Source organism: Echinops telfairi, unplaced genomic scaffold (assembly GCF_000313985.2).
Source record: "Echinops telfairi isolate 266 unplaced genomic scaffold, ASM31398v2 ScPeMD7_7467;HRSCAF=8505_1, whole genome shotgun sequence".
Taxonomy (NCBI): domain Eukaryota; kingdom Metazoa; phylum Chordata; class Mammalia; order Afrosoricida; family Tenrecidae; genus Echinops; species Echinops telfairi.
The window spans coordinates 22,942,827-22,959,224 of NW_022111368.1; the positions used below are offsets into that span (position 1 = coordinate 22,942,827).

Genomic DNA, 16,398 nt, shown 5'->3' on the forward strand with positions numbered 1-16,398 from the left:
TCAGAAACCCACAGGGGGACACTATGAGTCAGCATTAACTCAATGGCCATGGGTTTGGTTTGGGGCTAGCGTATGTTTATTTGGCCCTCGGGGAATAGTGGTTACAGGAGAAAGACGAGGCTTTCCACTCCTGTAAAGACTTACAGCCTCAGAAACCCGCAGGGGCAGTTCTACCCTGTCCTGTAAGGTCACAATGAGTAAGAATCAACTCCAATGCTGTGAGTGTTGTTTCAACCGACTTAGTTCACTTCATGCCAAGAAGCTTGGAGGCAACCAGCCAAACTCTCTGAGTCAAGTGGCACACCCCCCCCAAAAAATTTTAAAACAAGCAGGCGGATTTTTAATATTAATAATGTCAAATAGCTATCATGCCATATACCTATAATTTACTCATCCACAGTATGGAAAACAAATTCCTGAAAGTCCAACTCTATTGCTTCATGCACATGGTATAAAACCTTCTCAACCCCATGGGAAAATAAACGATGATATCAAAAATAATGTTGAAAAAAAAGTCTGAGCCAAAACTGAAGTAATAAAAGAGTATTTTTTAACTAAGCCTGTGGAAAGCACAGAATTCCAGATTTTCCATCACAGAGAAGCTCCCAAGGTTCAGAGACAGGGTCAGGATGTCCTTTACCCAGCCCCTGATTTGCACTCGACTACTCACCTACATGGTGGTGGTTCAAACCCACCCAGCAGAACCAGGGAAGAAAGGCCTGGCAAACTGCTTCCCTAAAGATCTCATACACACACACACACACACACACACACAAAGAACAATAAAAATAGAGCTCAGTAGCATTCTGCAATGCATGGGCGCATCGTGAGGCAAAGTCGACTCCCTGACAATCCTGGAGTGGTTTGGTTTTGTGTCTTGCATATCGTGTTCCTGATCCCACAGGATGGCCAGGGAAATGGAACTGTGTACTAGAAAGCCATGGCTGCAGGCCGTGTGGAGCTGAATCTCAGCAGGGCACACCTAAAGAGGTACAAGGTGGTTCCACTAAAGGCTAGGCATTTGCTTTGTGTATTACCTTTCCCACCAAATACCCCTTTTCACTAAATCCATTCTTTCCCTGCCAAATATTTGACCTTGATCAAGTTCTGCTTCCAGAACCACTGAGGAAGCGATACTTCAGCAAAGCACCCCTTTTCCCATTCTCTCACCTACTCTGTGCATTCTTTCAGGACTCCCAAAGATGCTGGCACCACTGACTGAGAGAGGCTTCCTTCCCCTTCCTCCTGCATCAGACAACAAGTTTTCCCACAAGTTAACACCCACAAGACTAAGACTTCCCTCGCCTGAGAATCGTCAACTTCCTCCTCCAGCATGACTGATGAGGAAGCCATCTGTCCATGATGCCTTATGCACTTACAGTGTGAATCAATCAGGCTGCGAACACTCCCTGCCTGGTATTCGTGTAGGACCAAGTCCCCGGTCTGCACCGCTCACAGAACAAAGCCCAGGAGGCGGCCAGAGTGTATCATGCTCCTTCTAAACCTGAAACCGTAGAAACAGGCTCAGATACATTTAGTAATTTGCCCAAGGCAAAGTTTACGGAACCCACATTTTACAGAGTTAATGAGCTAATGAAATAAGATAGAAACATAAGCCTAAGGAGCCCTAGTTAAAACACTTGGCTGCTGACCAAAAGGTTGGCAGTTTGAACCCACCGACCCTCCCAGGAGAAATGTGTGGAAGTCTGCTTCCAGAAAGATTAATGGCCTCAGGAACCCTATGGGGCAGGGCTTCTCTGTCCTGTAAGGTCAGTGTGAGTGGGATCCAAACCAAGGGCACTTTGGGGTTATGGAAACACTAGCCTGCACCATATGCGGTCTCGGTGCTCTTTCTTTGCTCTGTACAAACAGCAAAACCTGGAGCTAGAAAGGGTTTCAGAAGCCACAAAACTTCAAATAGTTCACCTGAAACCCAGCATTCACCATAGGTGGCCGAGCTTAGCATTCTTCTTGATAGCCACCCCCAGTCTCGGGAGGTTCCCATGATCGGAAATTTCATTTCAAAGTCCACAGTTGCCTGTCTCTAATCTCTACCCACTTATCAGATTCCATCATCTGGGGCAGTTCAGAAGCAGTCTGTCAGGACTTTCCCAAAGTTGTGTGAACTCGGAAGTCTGTATGGAGGGCCAGAGAGAAAAGCCCATGGACTTGAGTGTCGGACAGAACGTGAATCCACCTTTCTGCCTCTGCATCTGGATGACGCTGAGTAGCCTACACTCCCTCTCTGAGGCTCCGTCTTCTCCCTGACGCTCAAACAGATAGACCCTGAGCAGCATCAAAGGAGCATTAAACCCACTGGCTCTGAGTTGTTTCCGACCCAGTGATCCTGTAGGACAGAGTAGAAATGTACCACAGGACTTTCAAAGCTGTAATCTTTCTGAGAGCCAACGGCCACATCCTTCTACCATGAAGCAACTAGTGAGCTTGAACCTCTGGCCTTTCAATGTGCAGCCAAGCACTGAACCACTGCGTTCCCAGGGCTCCTTAAGGAGGATAAGAGTATGTGTGACATGTAAAAATCCTGGAACTGTGCTAGCAAAGAGAAAGCACTTTACAAGGGTGGCCCTTGTCAGAAGTTTACAGAGCCGGAGAGGTAAGTCATTTCCTCAAGATCACACAGTGGCCAGAAGCTAAGTGAGAAATCAGCGCTTCTATTCTCTGCATATCGAATTCTTGATAAGGGCCTACCCACCGCCAGGAACTATCTAGTAACATCGTTGGTAGGTTAACTAATAAAAAAACATCAAATCAAACTGACTGCCAGTAAGTCGATGCTGATTCATGGTGACCCTACAGGACAGGGTAGAACTGGCCTTGTGGGTTTCTGAGACGGTAACTCTATGGTAGTAGAAAGCCTCATCTTTTCTTCCTCAGAGTGGCGGGTGGTTTTGAACTGCTGACCTTATGGGTTTGCAGCCCAACATGTAACCACCATGCCGCCAGAGCTTAACTAATAGCAGTGATTATATGGACAACTTCACATAGCGGCATCAACAAGTCTATGTACATCGATCCACATTATAGAAATGTGCTTAACAAACATAGAAATACAAAATTATAAATACCCACACATTATTGTACTGTTTACAAAGCAGCTTCCATTTAGACTCACATCTTAGTGATAGAGCCTTTAAGCATGTGGAACTGGAGATTGAAGGTGGAATCCCCTCTTCACTCTATCATTAGCCAGTTATGTGATCTTACGCAAGCCACTTAACCAACCTGGTCAGTTTCTTCATCTCTAAAATGTGAGGGTTAAGCTGGTGAGAACAACCAGGTCCCTCCCAAGTCTAAAATCCTAGAATGCTAAATTAATCTAGATTTAAGTTTAGGCCACAGCCTAGGATACCAGTTCAAGACACCAAGTCAGGGGGCTTACTCAGGTCCCCACGGAGCCTGGTCAACTCACTTGCTCAAAGTACCAGAGCCAGTAAAAATAGTACAACCAGAGCACCCTCTGTGCTCTGGGGACCTTCACTGGGTGACGTGGATTCGGTACTGGGTACAGAGTTGATTGTGAGTGGATGCACCCTCTTTCAACCAAGTGAAGCATCCACTGCCCACATTTCTCTTCCAATCTGAGTATAGTAAACATTCCAGATAGTTGAGTAATCAAGCCCTCAGAAAACATGTTCGTCTAGAACATAACTCAGAGGACACAGGAACAGAAGATTCGCAGAGCTGAAAAATAAGTCAGAGAATCCTAGCCCACCAGCGTGTATGTTTTACTCACAAAAGAAGTTCTCAGGGCCTCGATCAGAACCACTCTTCTCTCTGTGAGATGGGCTTGGCTCTCACAGTGGCAGGCTGTATTTTCCAAAGACAGCCCTACCAATGTCTTCCATCCCACATGGTCCTCCACAGTATGACCGCACCACTGGGCCAGCAAGAGGTGGAGCCCAATTCACCTCCCTTGAATCTGGGTTGGCCCTGTGACTCGAGTGTAACCAATAGGATCTCCCGGGAGAGATGCTGTGTGACTTCTGAGACCAAGTCAGGAAAAAACCCACGCAGTATCCATCTGCTTAGGAGACTTGCTCTGTGGAAACCCAGACCGTGCATAAGAGACCATCTTGCTAAGGAGGCCATGTGTAAGGCGGATAGTCCCACCTCTGCCTTGCCTCCCAAGAATCCCCTCAATAGTGTCAGACACATGAATAGCACCATCTGAGGCTCTCTGGACCAGCTGGTTCTCCAGCTGTGTAACGATGGCAGAACTGTATCTGTGGTTATGGGACAGAAGACTCACTCAGCTGAGCCAGTCTCACATCCCTGACCTACAACATTTGTGAGTGATAATAAAACAGTTGCTCTTGTCAATCACCAAGTTTCAGAACCATTCGTGATGCAGCAGCAGAATCCTCAACTAAAGCAAGTTAGAGACAGCGAATCAGAAAGATGGAGAAGCTTTTAGAAGAAAATATACAGAAAACTGTGTCAGTTGATGACCCAATAGCAGAGGGAGAGATAGCAAACACACACACACACACATACACAAAGATGTAAGAACCTCAGGAGAGCCCTGTGGGACTGCAAGAGAAGACACATAATCTCCCCCCACCCCTGCACCTCACTGTGCTCCACTGATGTGATGTGATGAAAGCAAACATCGTTGATGTTCATCATGATTTCCCAGAGCCACAAAGGAAACTCTACAATTTGCCCAGAATCCACTTTTTCTAGCATAGGACACAGCATAACATCTGGACAAGGAGACTAGTTTAATGATCTCCCCAGGTGTTTCCCTTTTGGTACTTGGGTGCTTCTGCCACGGTGGCCCCCAGGAAAGGGGAAGAATAAAGAACAGCCACACGAGAAAGGAAGGAAATGGACATGACATAGGAGAAGTTCCTTCTTGGTTGGAAGGTCAAGTACAAGAGAAAGGCCCCTGGGGCTCCTAGGTGACCGCAGAGAAGTTGAAAGAAGGAGCAGGGAGCCATTGCTGCCTGCGTCAAAGCCATCCAACTCCAGGCTCAAAGGCACAAGTGGTGGAACTAGAGCGGGGCGTGGATAGGAGAAAACGTTTAGTTCTGTTTCCGAATTGGGTTTCTACAGGAGTCTCACTTCGCAAGGAACATTGACCAAGAAGGGGGGGGGGCACATAATGGTGGGGTCGGTTTAAGTAGAACAGTGGCAAGGGTGAGTTCCCTGCTGGGCTCCGTTTTGTTGGTGTTGGCTTTTTTGTTTTGCTTTGCTTTGCCTGCTTTCGCTTGGCTTCTAGCTTATTGTTTTAAACATATTATCTAACACAACATTTGCCAAGTCAACATGTTTCAGATGCACAATTGAGGATTACCAATTACGTTAATCACGCCCCCGTTTGCCTCCGTTCTTCATGGGCAGTGAAGGGCCCCGGACCCTCCTCCTGTGCTTTCATTAAAGGAATCCGAGATCTTCACTGTCAGGGGGCAGCCATGATCAAGGGCAAGGGGACCTAGATCTCAGGCGACAGGATGCTAAATCAGCAAAGAGCAATGTGACCAACTGTGGAAACACCTCCTTGCTGATGGATCAGACCTTAAATTCTGAGCACTCGATCGTTTCACGAGTTCACTCTGCACAAGTCACCAACTCATGGGTTGCGGTTCCGAGCTGGGTCACACTTACAGAACTTCCTTTTCTCAATACTCTTAAATCATTAGCTGTTGGATCAATTAATGAGTGTAGCAATAGAATTGCCTTACGCCCCAGGGGGATGATTGACAACGGTGCTTCATCATAAAATGATCATGAAACCTCTAAAGTGAACCTCAAGGGCGTGGATTGGCGTGATGGCTCCAACAATGGGCTCAGGCTTAGGAACAGTTGTAACTGTTCAGACCTTCTCTTGATGCATCGACAAAGCCACAGGACATGCTCTGAATGGTTGGTGCTTGTGCCCTCCAAAACACTCACTGCCATTGAGTTGATTCTGACATATAGTGACCCGGTAGAGCAGTATCCAACTTTGACTTGCATTTTATGCAATTGAAAATGCCATGGCTTGGTTACAGCCAAGCCCTCAAAATAAAATTTAGTCCTCAAAATAAAATCCTTGCCTCTCATTGCTCTAAAGAGGTCTTGTGCAACAGATTGACCCAATGCAATGCATCATTTGATCCCTTGACTGCTGCTTCCAGGAGTATTGATTGTGGATCCAAGAAAAACAAAATCCTTGACAACTTCAACCTTTTCTCATTTATCTTGATGTCACCTATTGGTCCAGTTGTAAAGATTTTTGTCTTCTGTACATTCAGTCGTAATCCATACTACAGGCTGCAGTCCTTGATCGTCATCAGCAAGTGCGCCTCACTGTTCAGCAAGCAAGGTTGTGCCATCTGTAGATCATAGGTTGTTCATAAGCCTTCCTCCAATCCTGGTGCCAAATTCTGCTTCATATAATCCATCTTCTCTGATCATCTTCTCAGCATACTGATAGAATAATTATGGTGAGAAGATACGACTCTGTCACACATCTTTCCTAATTTTGAACCATGCAGTATTCCCTTGGTCCATTAGCACAACTGCCTCTTGATCCATGTACAGATTCCCATAAGCACAATGAAGTGTTCTGGAATTCCCATTCTTCTCAAGGCTATTCATAGTTTGTTATGATCCACAAGGTCAAAAGCCTTTGCATAGTCAATAAAACACAAATAAACCTATTTTTGGTATTCTATGCTGTCTGACAAGATCAATCTAACATCACCAATGATATCCCTTGTTCCACGACCTCTTCTGAATCTAGTCTGAACATCTGGCAATTCCCTATCAATATACCTCTGCAACCATTGTCGCGGGATCCTCAGCAAAATTCTACTTGCACGTGATATCCATACTATCGTTCTATAATTTGAGCGATCCATTGGGTCACTTTTCTTTGGAATGGGTACAACTATGAATCTCTTCCAGTCAGTTGGCCAAGTCTTCCAAAACCTTCTATAAGCAAGATGCTTAGAATTTGAGCTCTAAAAAGAAGCCAGAGAAGGCATCCTAGGTGAGCAAATGTGCATTAGGCACCTGCCACAATTCCCTGTGACATGTCAGCTAGTTGTTGGTGACATATACTTTCTTGCCTAGAAGAATGGGAGTCTCCAAGAAATTCTAAAAGACTGAGAATCTACACAAGAGACTTAATAAATCCAAGAGAGACAAATTTAAACCTACTGAGATGAAGATCATGTGCATTGGTTGGTTTAATTCTCCTTTTCCTTGTTTATCATACTGGTTATACATTGTGCTGTGGTCTGCATGGTCGACGGTTGGAAACCACCAGTAGTTACAGTCTTGGAAACCCACAGATGATCACTACGAGTCAGCATTGACTTGATAGCAGTGAGTCTGGGTTTGGGTATTAGGAAACATAGTCAAGGTACATTGGGAGAGGGCCATCGATTTGTATTATCAATTTTCATTACGTTACATAAAGTTTAGAAATATTCCCAGCCAGTTTGGGGTTTGCACTAAGTCCTAGCTCCAACTTAAGAACAATCAGTTCTTACATTATGGCCCTGCACAATACTCAGCTTCATGAAAGGCTCACTGAAGATAAGGGTGCTGCAGCAAAGCGTGGTGAAGAAAGCAGATGGTGCCCAGCTATCCACCAGAATCGTGTCTGGGGTCCTAAAGGCTTATATTCAAACAAGCAGTCATCTAAGCGAGGAGTCACCTAAGTCCACACAGAAGAAGCACACCAGTGTGTGGGATCCAAAGATGACAACAACATTTGAATATGGTGAGGAGAAAAGCATCAGAGCAATTTATGAACGCCCAATCTCTCGAGGGGGGTGGGGGATGATGGGAGCCCTAAACTCATGTGCAGAGTGAGACCGAGCCACTGGCAGATCCCCTCCAGCCACAGACAAGAACCTCAAACCGCCTTACTGTCAGGCAGAGACCACTGCCATCTTAATTGTGCTGGATCGGACTGAACACTGGCCAGCTGACCACCCTATATTAGATGCAGCCTGAATTTGTTCTGGGTGCAAGTACCTCTTACTGGTTCCATGACAGAAATGTCTTCCCTGGCTTTTTGAATATTGTTGGGGGTTCTTTTCTTTCTTATACACTATTTGTATTTTTGTCTGTATACTATTATGTCTTTATCCTTATCACCTTTGTGAGATTTCGTTTTTTATTGCTTTCTGTTTGGTCTCCCAGCTGTGAAGCACAGGAGGAGTGGAGGCATAATAATAATAATTGATGCAAGGGGATATAGGGAATATAGGGGTAGGGGTGGATGATAGGGAGGGAAAGGGGACTTGGGGAGTAACTAATGAAGATGGGAGGGGGAGCACTAGAACAGATTGTGATTGTGACTGCATAAACTCATCTGACAGGCAGTTTAACCACTGGAGAGAGGGAATGCTCTCAAATTGATGTGGGAGTGATCATACACTTCTCTTTGATATGGCTGAATGACTGAACTATTGAAATTATATGTAAATATATGTGAATTACTTGCCAATCATACTGTTGGGGTTGGGGGTGTGGAAGAATCATTCTCATCCAAAATGTTAAAATATAAAACCCAATGGGATTTTCTTTTCAGGCTTTGAAAGATCATCTTCTGCCCTCTGAAACAATATGCCCACCTAGAATGAACCCTTCCCTGAAGGTCACAGAGAGCATAGCAGCTTTACTGAACCCTGTGTCGAGAGTGTCTGGAGAGCAGACAACAGTCAATCCAAAAACAGAAGCGAAGATTCATTCTACACCCAGAGATTGTTATCAATGCAAATACAATGGGAAATCCCTGACCACAAGAAAGCCCAACCTTAAAACCGAAGACAACCCAGTTTATTGGGTTTTCCAAAGACTCAGAAAGTCCCTCCAGGAAATCCTTCACTCTGGAGCAGCCGGCAAGTGTGTCATTCGCGCACACACCTTTCTTTGGCTGCTTCGGCTTGCAGATGCTAGACTGATTTCTTCCCTGTGGGGACAATAGCTCTAACATCCTGCTTTCTTTCCCCACCAAGCCAACTGGTGTGACTGAGGAGCACAGTGTGGTACATGTGCCAACATCTGGTGGTTGTTTTTTCCAAACAGATCTTGCTTCGCTGTACCCTTCATGTTATGCATGGTCCTCTAACTAGGAACGTGAACAGCAAGGACATATGCCCCTTCCAGGTCAAGGCATTTTTTCCCAGCCATCTCTTGTCCTGCAGTCTTGTGACTGCAGAATCCTTGATGGTATAAAGCAGCACTATACGGTGCTCACGGCAAATCTATTGGCTTATTTATATTATACCTACAGTGGCACTCACGTTGTTCGTGCTACATCTTTTACTTTTTCCTTCTTTTCTTTCTTTCTTTTTTTAATATTTCTGTTAAATAAAAATGATTCTTCACACCTTCAGTATTCATATCAAAACCATTTGATTCCAGTTGATGGTACCTGTAAATTCTGTTTTTCAGTTGCACTGAGTTCTTATGTAACTATAATGAGTTGTCCCCATTGGCTCAAACTAAGCAATGGTGATGATAAGTGGGAAATAAGCTTGTGTTAAAGTGCCAAGATTTTTTTTAATTTTAACTGCAAAATTGGACTGGTAAACATAGCAAGGAAGCATTAAGACGTTCTGTTCATTGTCTATTGCTGTGTAACAAATTACTACAAACTCACAGACTTAAAAAGAATGCCCACTTATGAGGTCACAGTTCTATAGACCAGATGTTTGGGCTCTATTCAGAATCTCATATGATTTTGACTGGAAATGTCAGTCTCCATCACCTGGAGATCAGAAGAACTAGATGGTGCCCCAGTTGCTACCACCAACTACTCTGAAAGGGTTCACATTAGCAGATCCTGAATGCAGTGGGAGAAAAATGTAGAACAGATCTCAAAATCACAAAAGATGTCAGGCTTACTGGTCAGCTAGAGACCAGGAGACCACCCAAGACAATGGTCCCTTGTCACCCTTCAGGTCTGCAATGGAGCTCACCCTGGTGGCTCAAGTTTCAGCCAGAAAATAGATAGGTCTACAAGGGGACCAATAACTCTAGTGAAGTACACACACCTTAAAATAATAAACCACCGAAGGGGAAAAGGGCAGCATCTCCCCACGACGAAAGGTCAGAAGTATCTGGAAAGGAGGAATGGAAACAAGAACCACAGACAGGACATGGAATAAGCAATGGCACATGGCAGGGTTTGCAATGGATGAGATGAAAGGAAATGAGTATGAATTGTTGAATGTAAAACTGATGATTTGCTCTGCAAACCTTCATGCCATTCATAATAAAAAGTTCTGGGTTTTTCAAAACTAATTTTCTATCATAGAATAAATTCTTAATTTTAAAACCAGCAAAACTTTCTTGTTCTTATAATACTAAGAAAGAAAACCAAGTTTGCAAGTTATCGTTGTGAGAACTGCGGGGAAGATTATGGTTCAGCTAAATCCCTTTCCAGAACTCAGAATTTCAAGCTCATATCGTTGTTAATGGAATTCCATTTATTTAAAGTATGAGATTGCAAAAACATTTGCATTTTCTTGCTAGCTGTCATTCAGCTGGTGTCAGCTCCTAAAGGTCATGCACTGTTTCTGGCCTAAATGGCCCTTTTGCAACAGGGTCATTTGGTTCTTCAAGGCCAACTAGAGAGCATCTGATGCTGTTTTAAACCTCTCTGGTATTGACTCTGATCCTCTTCAAAAGTGTTTGCCTGAATAGACCAGACCAAGACTGAATAACGTCCCTTGTGATTAACTGAGATAGTTCATTGGGGAATTTACTTCCTCTTTACCAGATAATAACCTAGTCGAGTCGTGGGAGTCCACCACTTGTCTAACAGTTTGTCATACTGTGATGGGTTGCGTGTTGCTGCAATGCTACAAGTGATGCCACGGGTATTTCAATGCCAATAAGGTTGTCCAGAGGGAAGAGGTTTCAGCAGAACCCCCAGGCTAAGAACAGACTACAAAGAAGGAAGAGGCAATCCACTTGAGTAATCAGCCACTGAAAACCCTATGAATAGCATGGAAACAACGTTGCCAGTTGCAGACATGCTAATGACTGGAAGCAGAACCGTGTCAGAGACAGTACCAGAAGACGAGCCCCTCGTGTCGGGAGGCAGTCAAACTATGACTGCACAAGAGCTGCCTTCTCAAAGCAGAGTCCATAATAGTGACAGGGATGGAAGAAGGCGTGCTGGAGCTGTGGGGGGTTTCATTTGATGACGGGGCATGACTTAAAGCAAGAAGAAACAGCTGCAAACAAATTAATAATTAGAACTTGGAATCTATGAAGTCTGAGTCTAGGCAAACAGAAACTCATTAAAAAGGAAACGGGATGCATAAAGATGAATATCCGAGGTGTTCATGAATTGAAGTGGACTGGTCTTGGCCACTTTGAATCAGAGATTCATATGATTTACTATGCTGGGAATGACACAATCAAGAGGAATGGCATTGCAGTCAGCATCAAAAAGGACAGTTCAAGTGCTATCTTGAAGTCCAATGCCATATGTGATAAATAATGTCCATCCCTATACAAGGAAATCTAATCAACATAACTATTATTCACATCGATGCACCAACCACTAAAGCTAGTGATGCCGAAATTAAAGAATTCTACCAACATCTTCTGTTGGAAATTGATCAGACAGTCAAGATGTATTAATAATTATCCATGATTGGAATGAAAAAGTTGAAAACAAAAAGGAAGAAACAGTAGTTGAAAAATATGGTCCTGATGGCAGAAACAAAGCTGGAGATTACATGATAGATCTTGAAAGACCAATGACTTCTTCATTGTAAATACCTTTTTTCAACAACACAAATGGTAACTGTACACGTGGACTTTTTTCTTAGTCACAGACTAACCTAAGGCAAATGGAAGAAAGGATGAAGTCAAAGAACTGAATAGAAAATGTCAAAGGTCAGCTCAAGAAGACAAAGTAAAATATTCTAGTGAAATATGCAATGATCTAGCACTAGGAAAACAAGAAGGAACAGCACACTCAGCGTATCTTAAACTGGACAAACTCAAGGAAAACGGCAAGCCTCAAATTGCAGCATTGCGAGATTCTACGGGCAAAATGTTGACTGATGCAGGAAGCACCAAAAGAAGATGGAAAGAGTACTCACAACGTCACTGTGTCAAAAAGAATGACATGACATTCGGCCATTTCAAGAGGTAGGAGACGTGCAAGAACCAATGATATTAAAGGGAGAAATGCAAGCAGCTCTGAAAGCCTTAGCCAAAAATAAACCTCCAAGGACTTCCGGAGTACCAAATGTTTCAACAAGCCAATGAAGCACTGGAAGCACTCATTCGTCTATGCCAAGAAATTTGGAAGACAGCTACTTGACTGATATTGCAAAAGTAAATTGTCTGTCTTTTCTTCAAATTGCCACTGAGTGGTCTCAAAATGCCAACCTTTCTGCTAGCCGTTGAGCTTGTTCATCATTTGCACACACACCCCAGGACTCCACTGGACCACTAAAACAGAGTCATCCAAAGGTCCCCGGACCCAAAGCCCTTCCCTCCTCCCAGGATAGTAGAGTCCCCTGAAGCAGTGCAGGGGTACAGATTCAATTCTGTATTTGATATCATCATCACCCACTCTCTTTCTGAGAAAACACTCTATCAACGCGGTGCCCTAGGTCAATGGCTTTCAAACTTCAACCTGCCTCAGAATCACCTGGGGGACTTGAAACAAATGAGCACGTCTAACTCAGTAGATGTGGTGGGGGAGAGCCCAATAACTCAATTTTTTTTTTTAAACAGGGGATGCTGATTCTGGTGGTCATTCAGGCGACCACACTTTGAGAACGATGTCTTTAGGAGACCCCTTCATGTCCCGTGGTAAATTGATGAGGGAGCTACTTCAAGTCAAGAGCATATTCAGGCCAGTTTCAAAGCAGAACTTCCAAAGGTCTTTTGCTGAATTTGTTGTGAATGCGGAAGGTGGGGGTCTTGCATGGGGACTTGTCCCATGGACAACGGAAGAAATGAAATACAGAAGGACAAGTGATTGGGCCCGTCACTGAAATGAGACCTGGGGATCCTGTCAGTTTTGTTCATTGTCGTGGAGGCAAGCTGCTGAAAGGAGCGGGCAGCAGGCAGCTGAAGGGTGACAGGGATGTTGAGAGACCGGGGTCAGCTCCTGGCCTAAGCCCCGTCGGCCCTATGAAAATGAGTGGAGGAGATGACGTTGGTCCTCTGTCATCTCAGAGGGCCCTCTTCCAGTGGTTCTCATTCTGCATGGAGCACTGGAATCACCTGGGCAGCTTTTACAAAACCAGTCCCCTCTGACACCCTACGTAAGCTACATCAGGTTTTCTAGGGCTGAGGCCCAGAAGTGGTAGTTAGTATGCTTCCCTGTGATTCCAGTGAGCCCTCAGGCTGAACATCATGGTCCTGTTCCACTTCTTAGTCTCATCACTCCCTTGCCCTACCCAGTTCTTTATAAACTACTTTGTTAGTATTCTATGCCATCGAGTCGGCTCCGACCCTGTGCACAACAGAACGAAATAGCGCACGGTCCTGTGCCCTCCTCACAATGGTTCTCATGCCTGAGCCCACAGACAAACTGACAGACAAAGGGTGGAATAAACTACTTCGGGACCGCTTATTTCTCCCTTCAGCAAACTTGCCATTGACCCAGTCTGGCTTAGTTCTGCTCTGACACCGTAGGGAGAATCCACTTGGCAGCAACTGGTTTTCATTGTTTCACAAGCTGATCTGGGAGAGCGGAGTGAAGATAGTGAAGAGGCTGCTTGCTAGGAATGTTGCTGGAACCTAGAAGGAGGCTCCCAGGCTAGGGAAGAACAAAGATTGTCCTCACAGCTACTCCCAACCTCTAGTCTGAGCCGTGGAAGTATGATAACGACAGACATTTTTTAAAAGAAAACAACTCAAAAAAATCAAAAGCAAATTCACTGGCATCGTCACTGTGGATTCATAGCGACCCTCTAGGACAGAGTAGAAGTGCCCCTGTGCGTTTCCAAGACTAACTGTTCAAGGGAGTAGAAAACCGCACCTTTCTCCTGAGGAGCCCTGGTGGTTTCAAACTGCTGACCTTTCAGTTAGCAGCTCAAAGAGTAAAATGGGCATGGTTTTAAATGAGGCTGAGGGGAAGACCCTCTCTTCTGTGTGTGCCTGTGGGAATACCACCACCCAGAGGTGCTGGGGGCTCCCTACCTCTTGGGAAGACATAGCTCTGAGGAAATGGACCAGGGAGGACACAAGCTCAGAGGGCATGGAATGGACGTGGGATGAATTATAAAGAGAAAAGGCAGTAGGATCCACCCCAGACATAGGGCGAAGAGGGGCTGGAAAGATGGGGCCAATTACCCGCCCAGTTAACCAAACAAGCTCAGAGAAATGAAGAGTCTTAACCAAGAACGTAGCCTGTTAGAAGCGGAGCATGGTGGGGAGAGAGGCTCTGGAGGGGCCGGCGTTTGAAGAAAAGGGAAAGTTTCTAAAAGGCAATTGAATTCCATAGAGGACAACAGATAGGAAAATTAAGCAAGCAAGTCGTGGCAGGCACAAGCCTAGGTGTTTATATTATGTCCATTCACTTACTCCTCTACAGCAGCAGCAGCAGCAGCATCACCATCAAGGAAACTGAGGCTAAAATTAAATTGTCTAACAACATGCAGCTAGTCAAAGACAAAGCTGGAATTCTAAGCCAGACTGTGTGGCCTCAGGGGCTCCATACTCTACCACAAACTATGCTACCTCCCCGAGAGAACCGCAGGCATTGGGCTGCCACTAGCACCCGGAGTCCAGGTAGCAGACAAGTTATGCCTATAAAAAATAAAGAAACCATCGCAAAGTCGAAAATCCATGAACCTTCCAAGGAAAAAAGCTTCTCAATTCAGTCTCGGTCTCATCTGCTTAGTCTCTTGGGAGGTGGAAACCAGTGTGGAGCAACGGATTTCCTCTTGTTGGAGTTTTACGGCATGTGTACCTATCTCTGAGACTTAGCCAAGAAGGTTAGAAACGCCAGGCAGCGGCCCCTTTGTTGGGCAGAGACCCCGAGGCCCTGGGGTTTCAAGAAGCACCGAATGTGGCACAGAGTGTCACCCAGGCAAAGAAGGTCCCAAAGATGAAGAAGCTGAGGTTCAATCTGGAAATTCACCCCAAGTGAGTTGACTCAGAACACTCTCTCTGTCGGTCTCTGTCTGTCTCTCCCCCATAGTACTTACCCACAGGTCTGCATTCTTTCACCCTGTTGCTTCTCGCCTGGGGAAGGCGGCCAAGCCCAACTTTCACCTGCAGTAGAAGCCAGCAATCAGGGTAGGGATTTATACTCCTCTGGGACAGGGATTTCCTAATTAGGCTGTGTCACTCAGCTTTGACTGGGTTGCGGGAGACACACCTTTTTCAGTACTCGTCACCCAGATGGGGAAGTGGCGGCAGAAATTCTGCATACATTTCCCTTTTTTTTTTTTTGGTAACTCGTTAAAAATTATGTATTTATTGCTGAGAGGTGTCTTGAACGTGGTATGTTTCTTTTCCCCTAAGAATGGCTCCATTAGAGGAGAAGGGGCCTTACTCATTGTTATATGAAGGAAAGGATGATTTTTCAATTATTTGTCCCCGTTTGTGGAAGTTGCCTAGCTGAGTAGTTGACATCTAGAAGAACCAATTCTGTTCTAAGTCACCTCTGTACAAAACCAAACCCAAACTCGCTGACCCCGAGTCAATGCCGACTCATAACTACCCCTGTGGGTTCCGAGAAGGTAACTGTGTATGTGAGTAGAAAGCTCAGGCTTTCTCCCATGGAGCTGCTGGTGGTTTCGAACTGCCGACCATTCAGATCTCAGCCCAATGCATAACAGGTACACTACCAGGGCTCCTAACTAATGCCTCCTAAATCTCCCTAATGGGCCCAACAGTGCTATTAAGTTTTCCCTCTCTACCCCAAATTGACCTCCATTGAGTTAGGGAAGGACAGAAATTAAGCACCCAATGCTGTTAGATTCTACACTGATCTTCACACCACTTCCCAGGGTGGGCTGAGTGTCAGTTCTGTCTTCCATTTCCTCCCACGCCTGAGGGCTTGAAATCCTATACTGTCAGCATCAGTTCAGACCATACAGTCTTATGAAGCCCTGGTGGCAGACTCATTATGTGTTGGGCTGCTACCCATAAGGTCAGCAGTTCAAAACCACTAGCCGGTCTGCAGGAGAAAGATGCGGCTTTCTACTCCTGAGGAATTACATTCTTGGAAATTCACAGGGGCAGTTCTACCCTTCCCTGTGAGGTCATTATGCGTTAGTATCGAGTAGATGACAGTAAAGTGAGTTGAGCTGAAGAAAGCTGTATGGACCCTGTCCTCTCCTTGATAAGAATGAGGAGGTGAAGTCAAGAGAGTAAAGGCTCGGCCAGTGCTTTCCTTTAAAAGGAAAGGCGCCTAGTCTCCAGCCCTCTTGGTCTTCACTTGCC

At 45.1% G+C, this 16,398-nt stretch overlaps 1 protein-coding gene across 1 annotated transcript in view; it reads right to left on the reverse strand.

Annotated features, from left to right (window-relative positions):
• IL1R2 (interleukin 1 receptor type 2) overlaps positions 1-15,182 on the reverse strand; it is a 47,998-nt gene extending 32,816 nt beyond the window's left edge. Inside the window, exon 1 of the mRNA XM_030888492.2 lies at positions 15,156-15,182. Coding sequence (XP_030744352.2) covers positions 15,156-15,169 — 14 coding nt within the window. The 5' untranslated portion in view covers positions 15,170-15,182. The remainder of the gene's footprint in view (positions 1-15,155) is intronic.
• Positions 15,183-16,398: the final 1,216 nt, after the last annotated feature.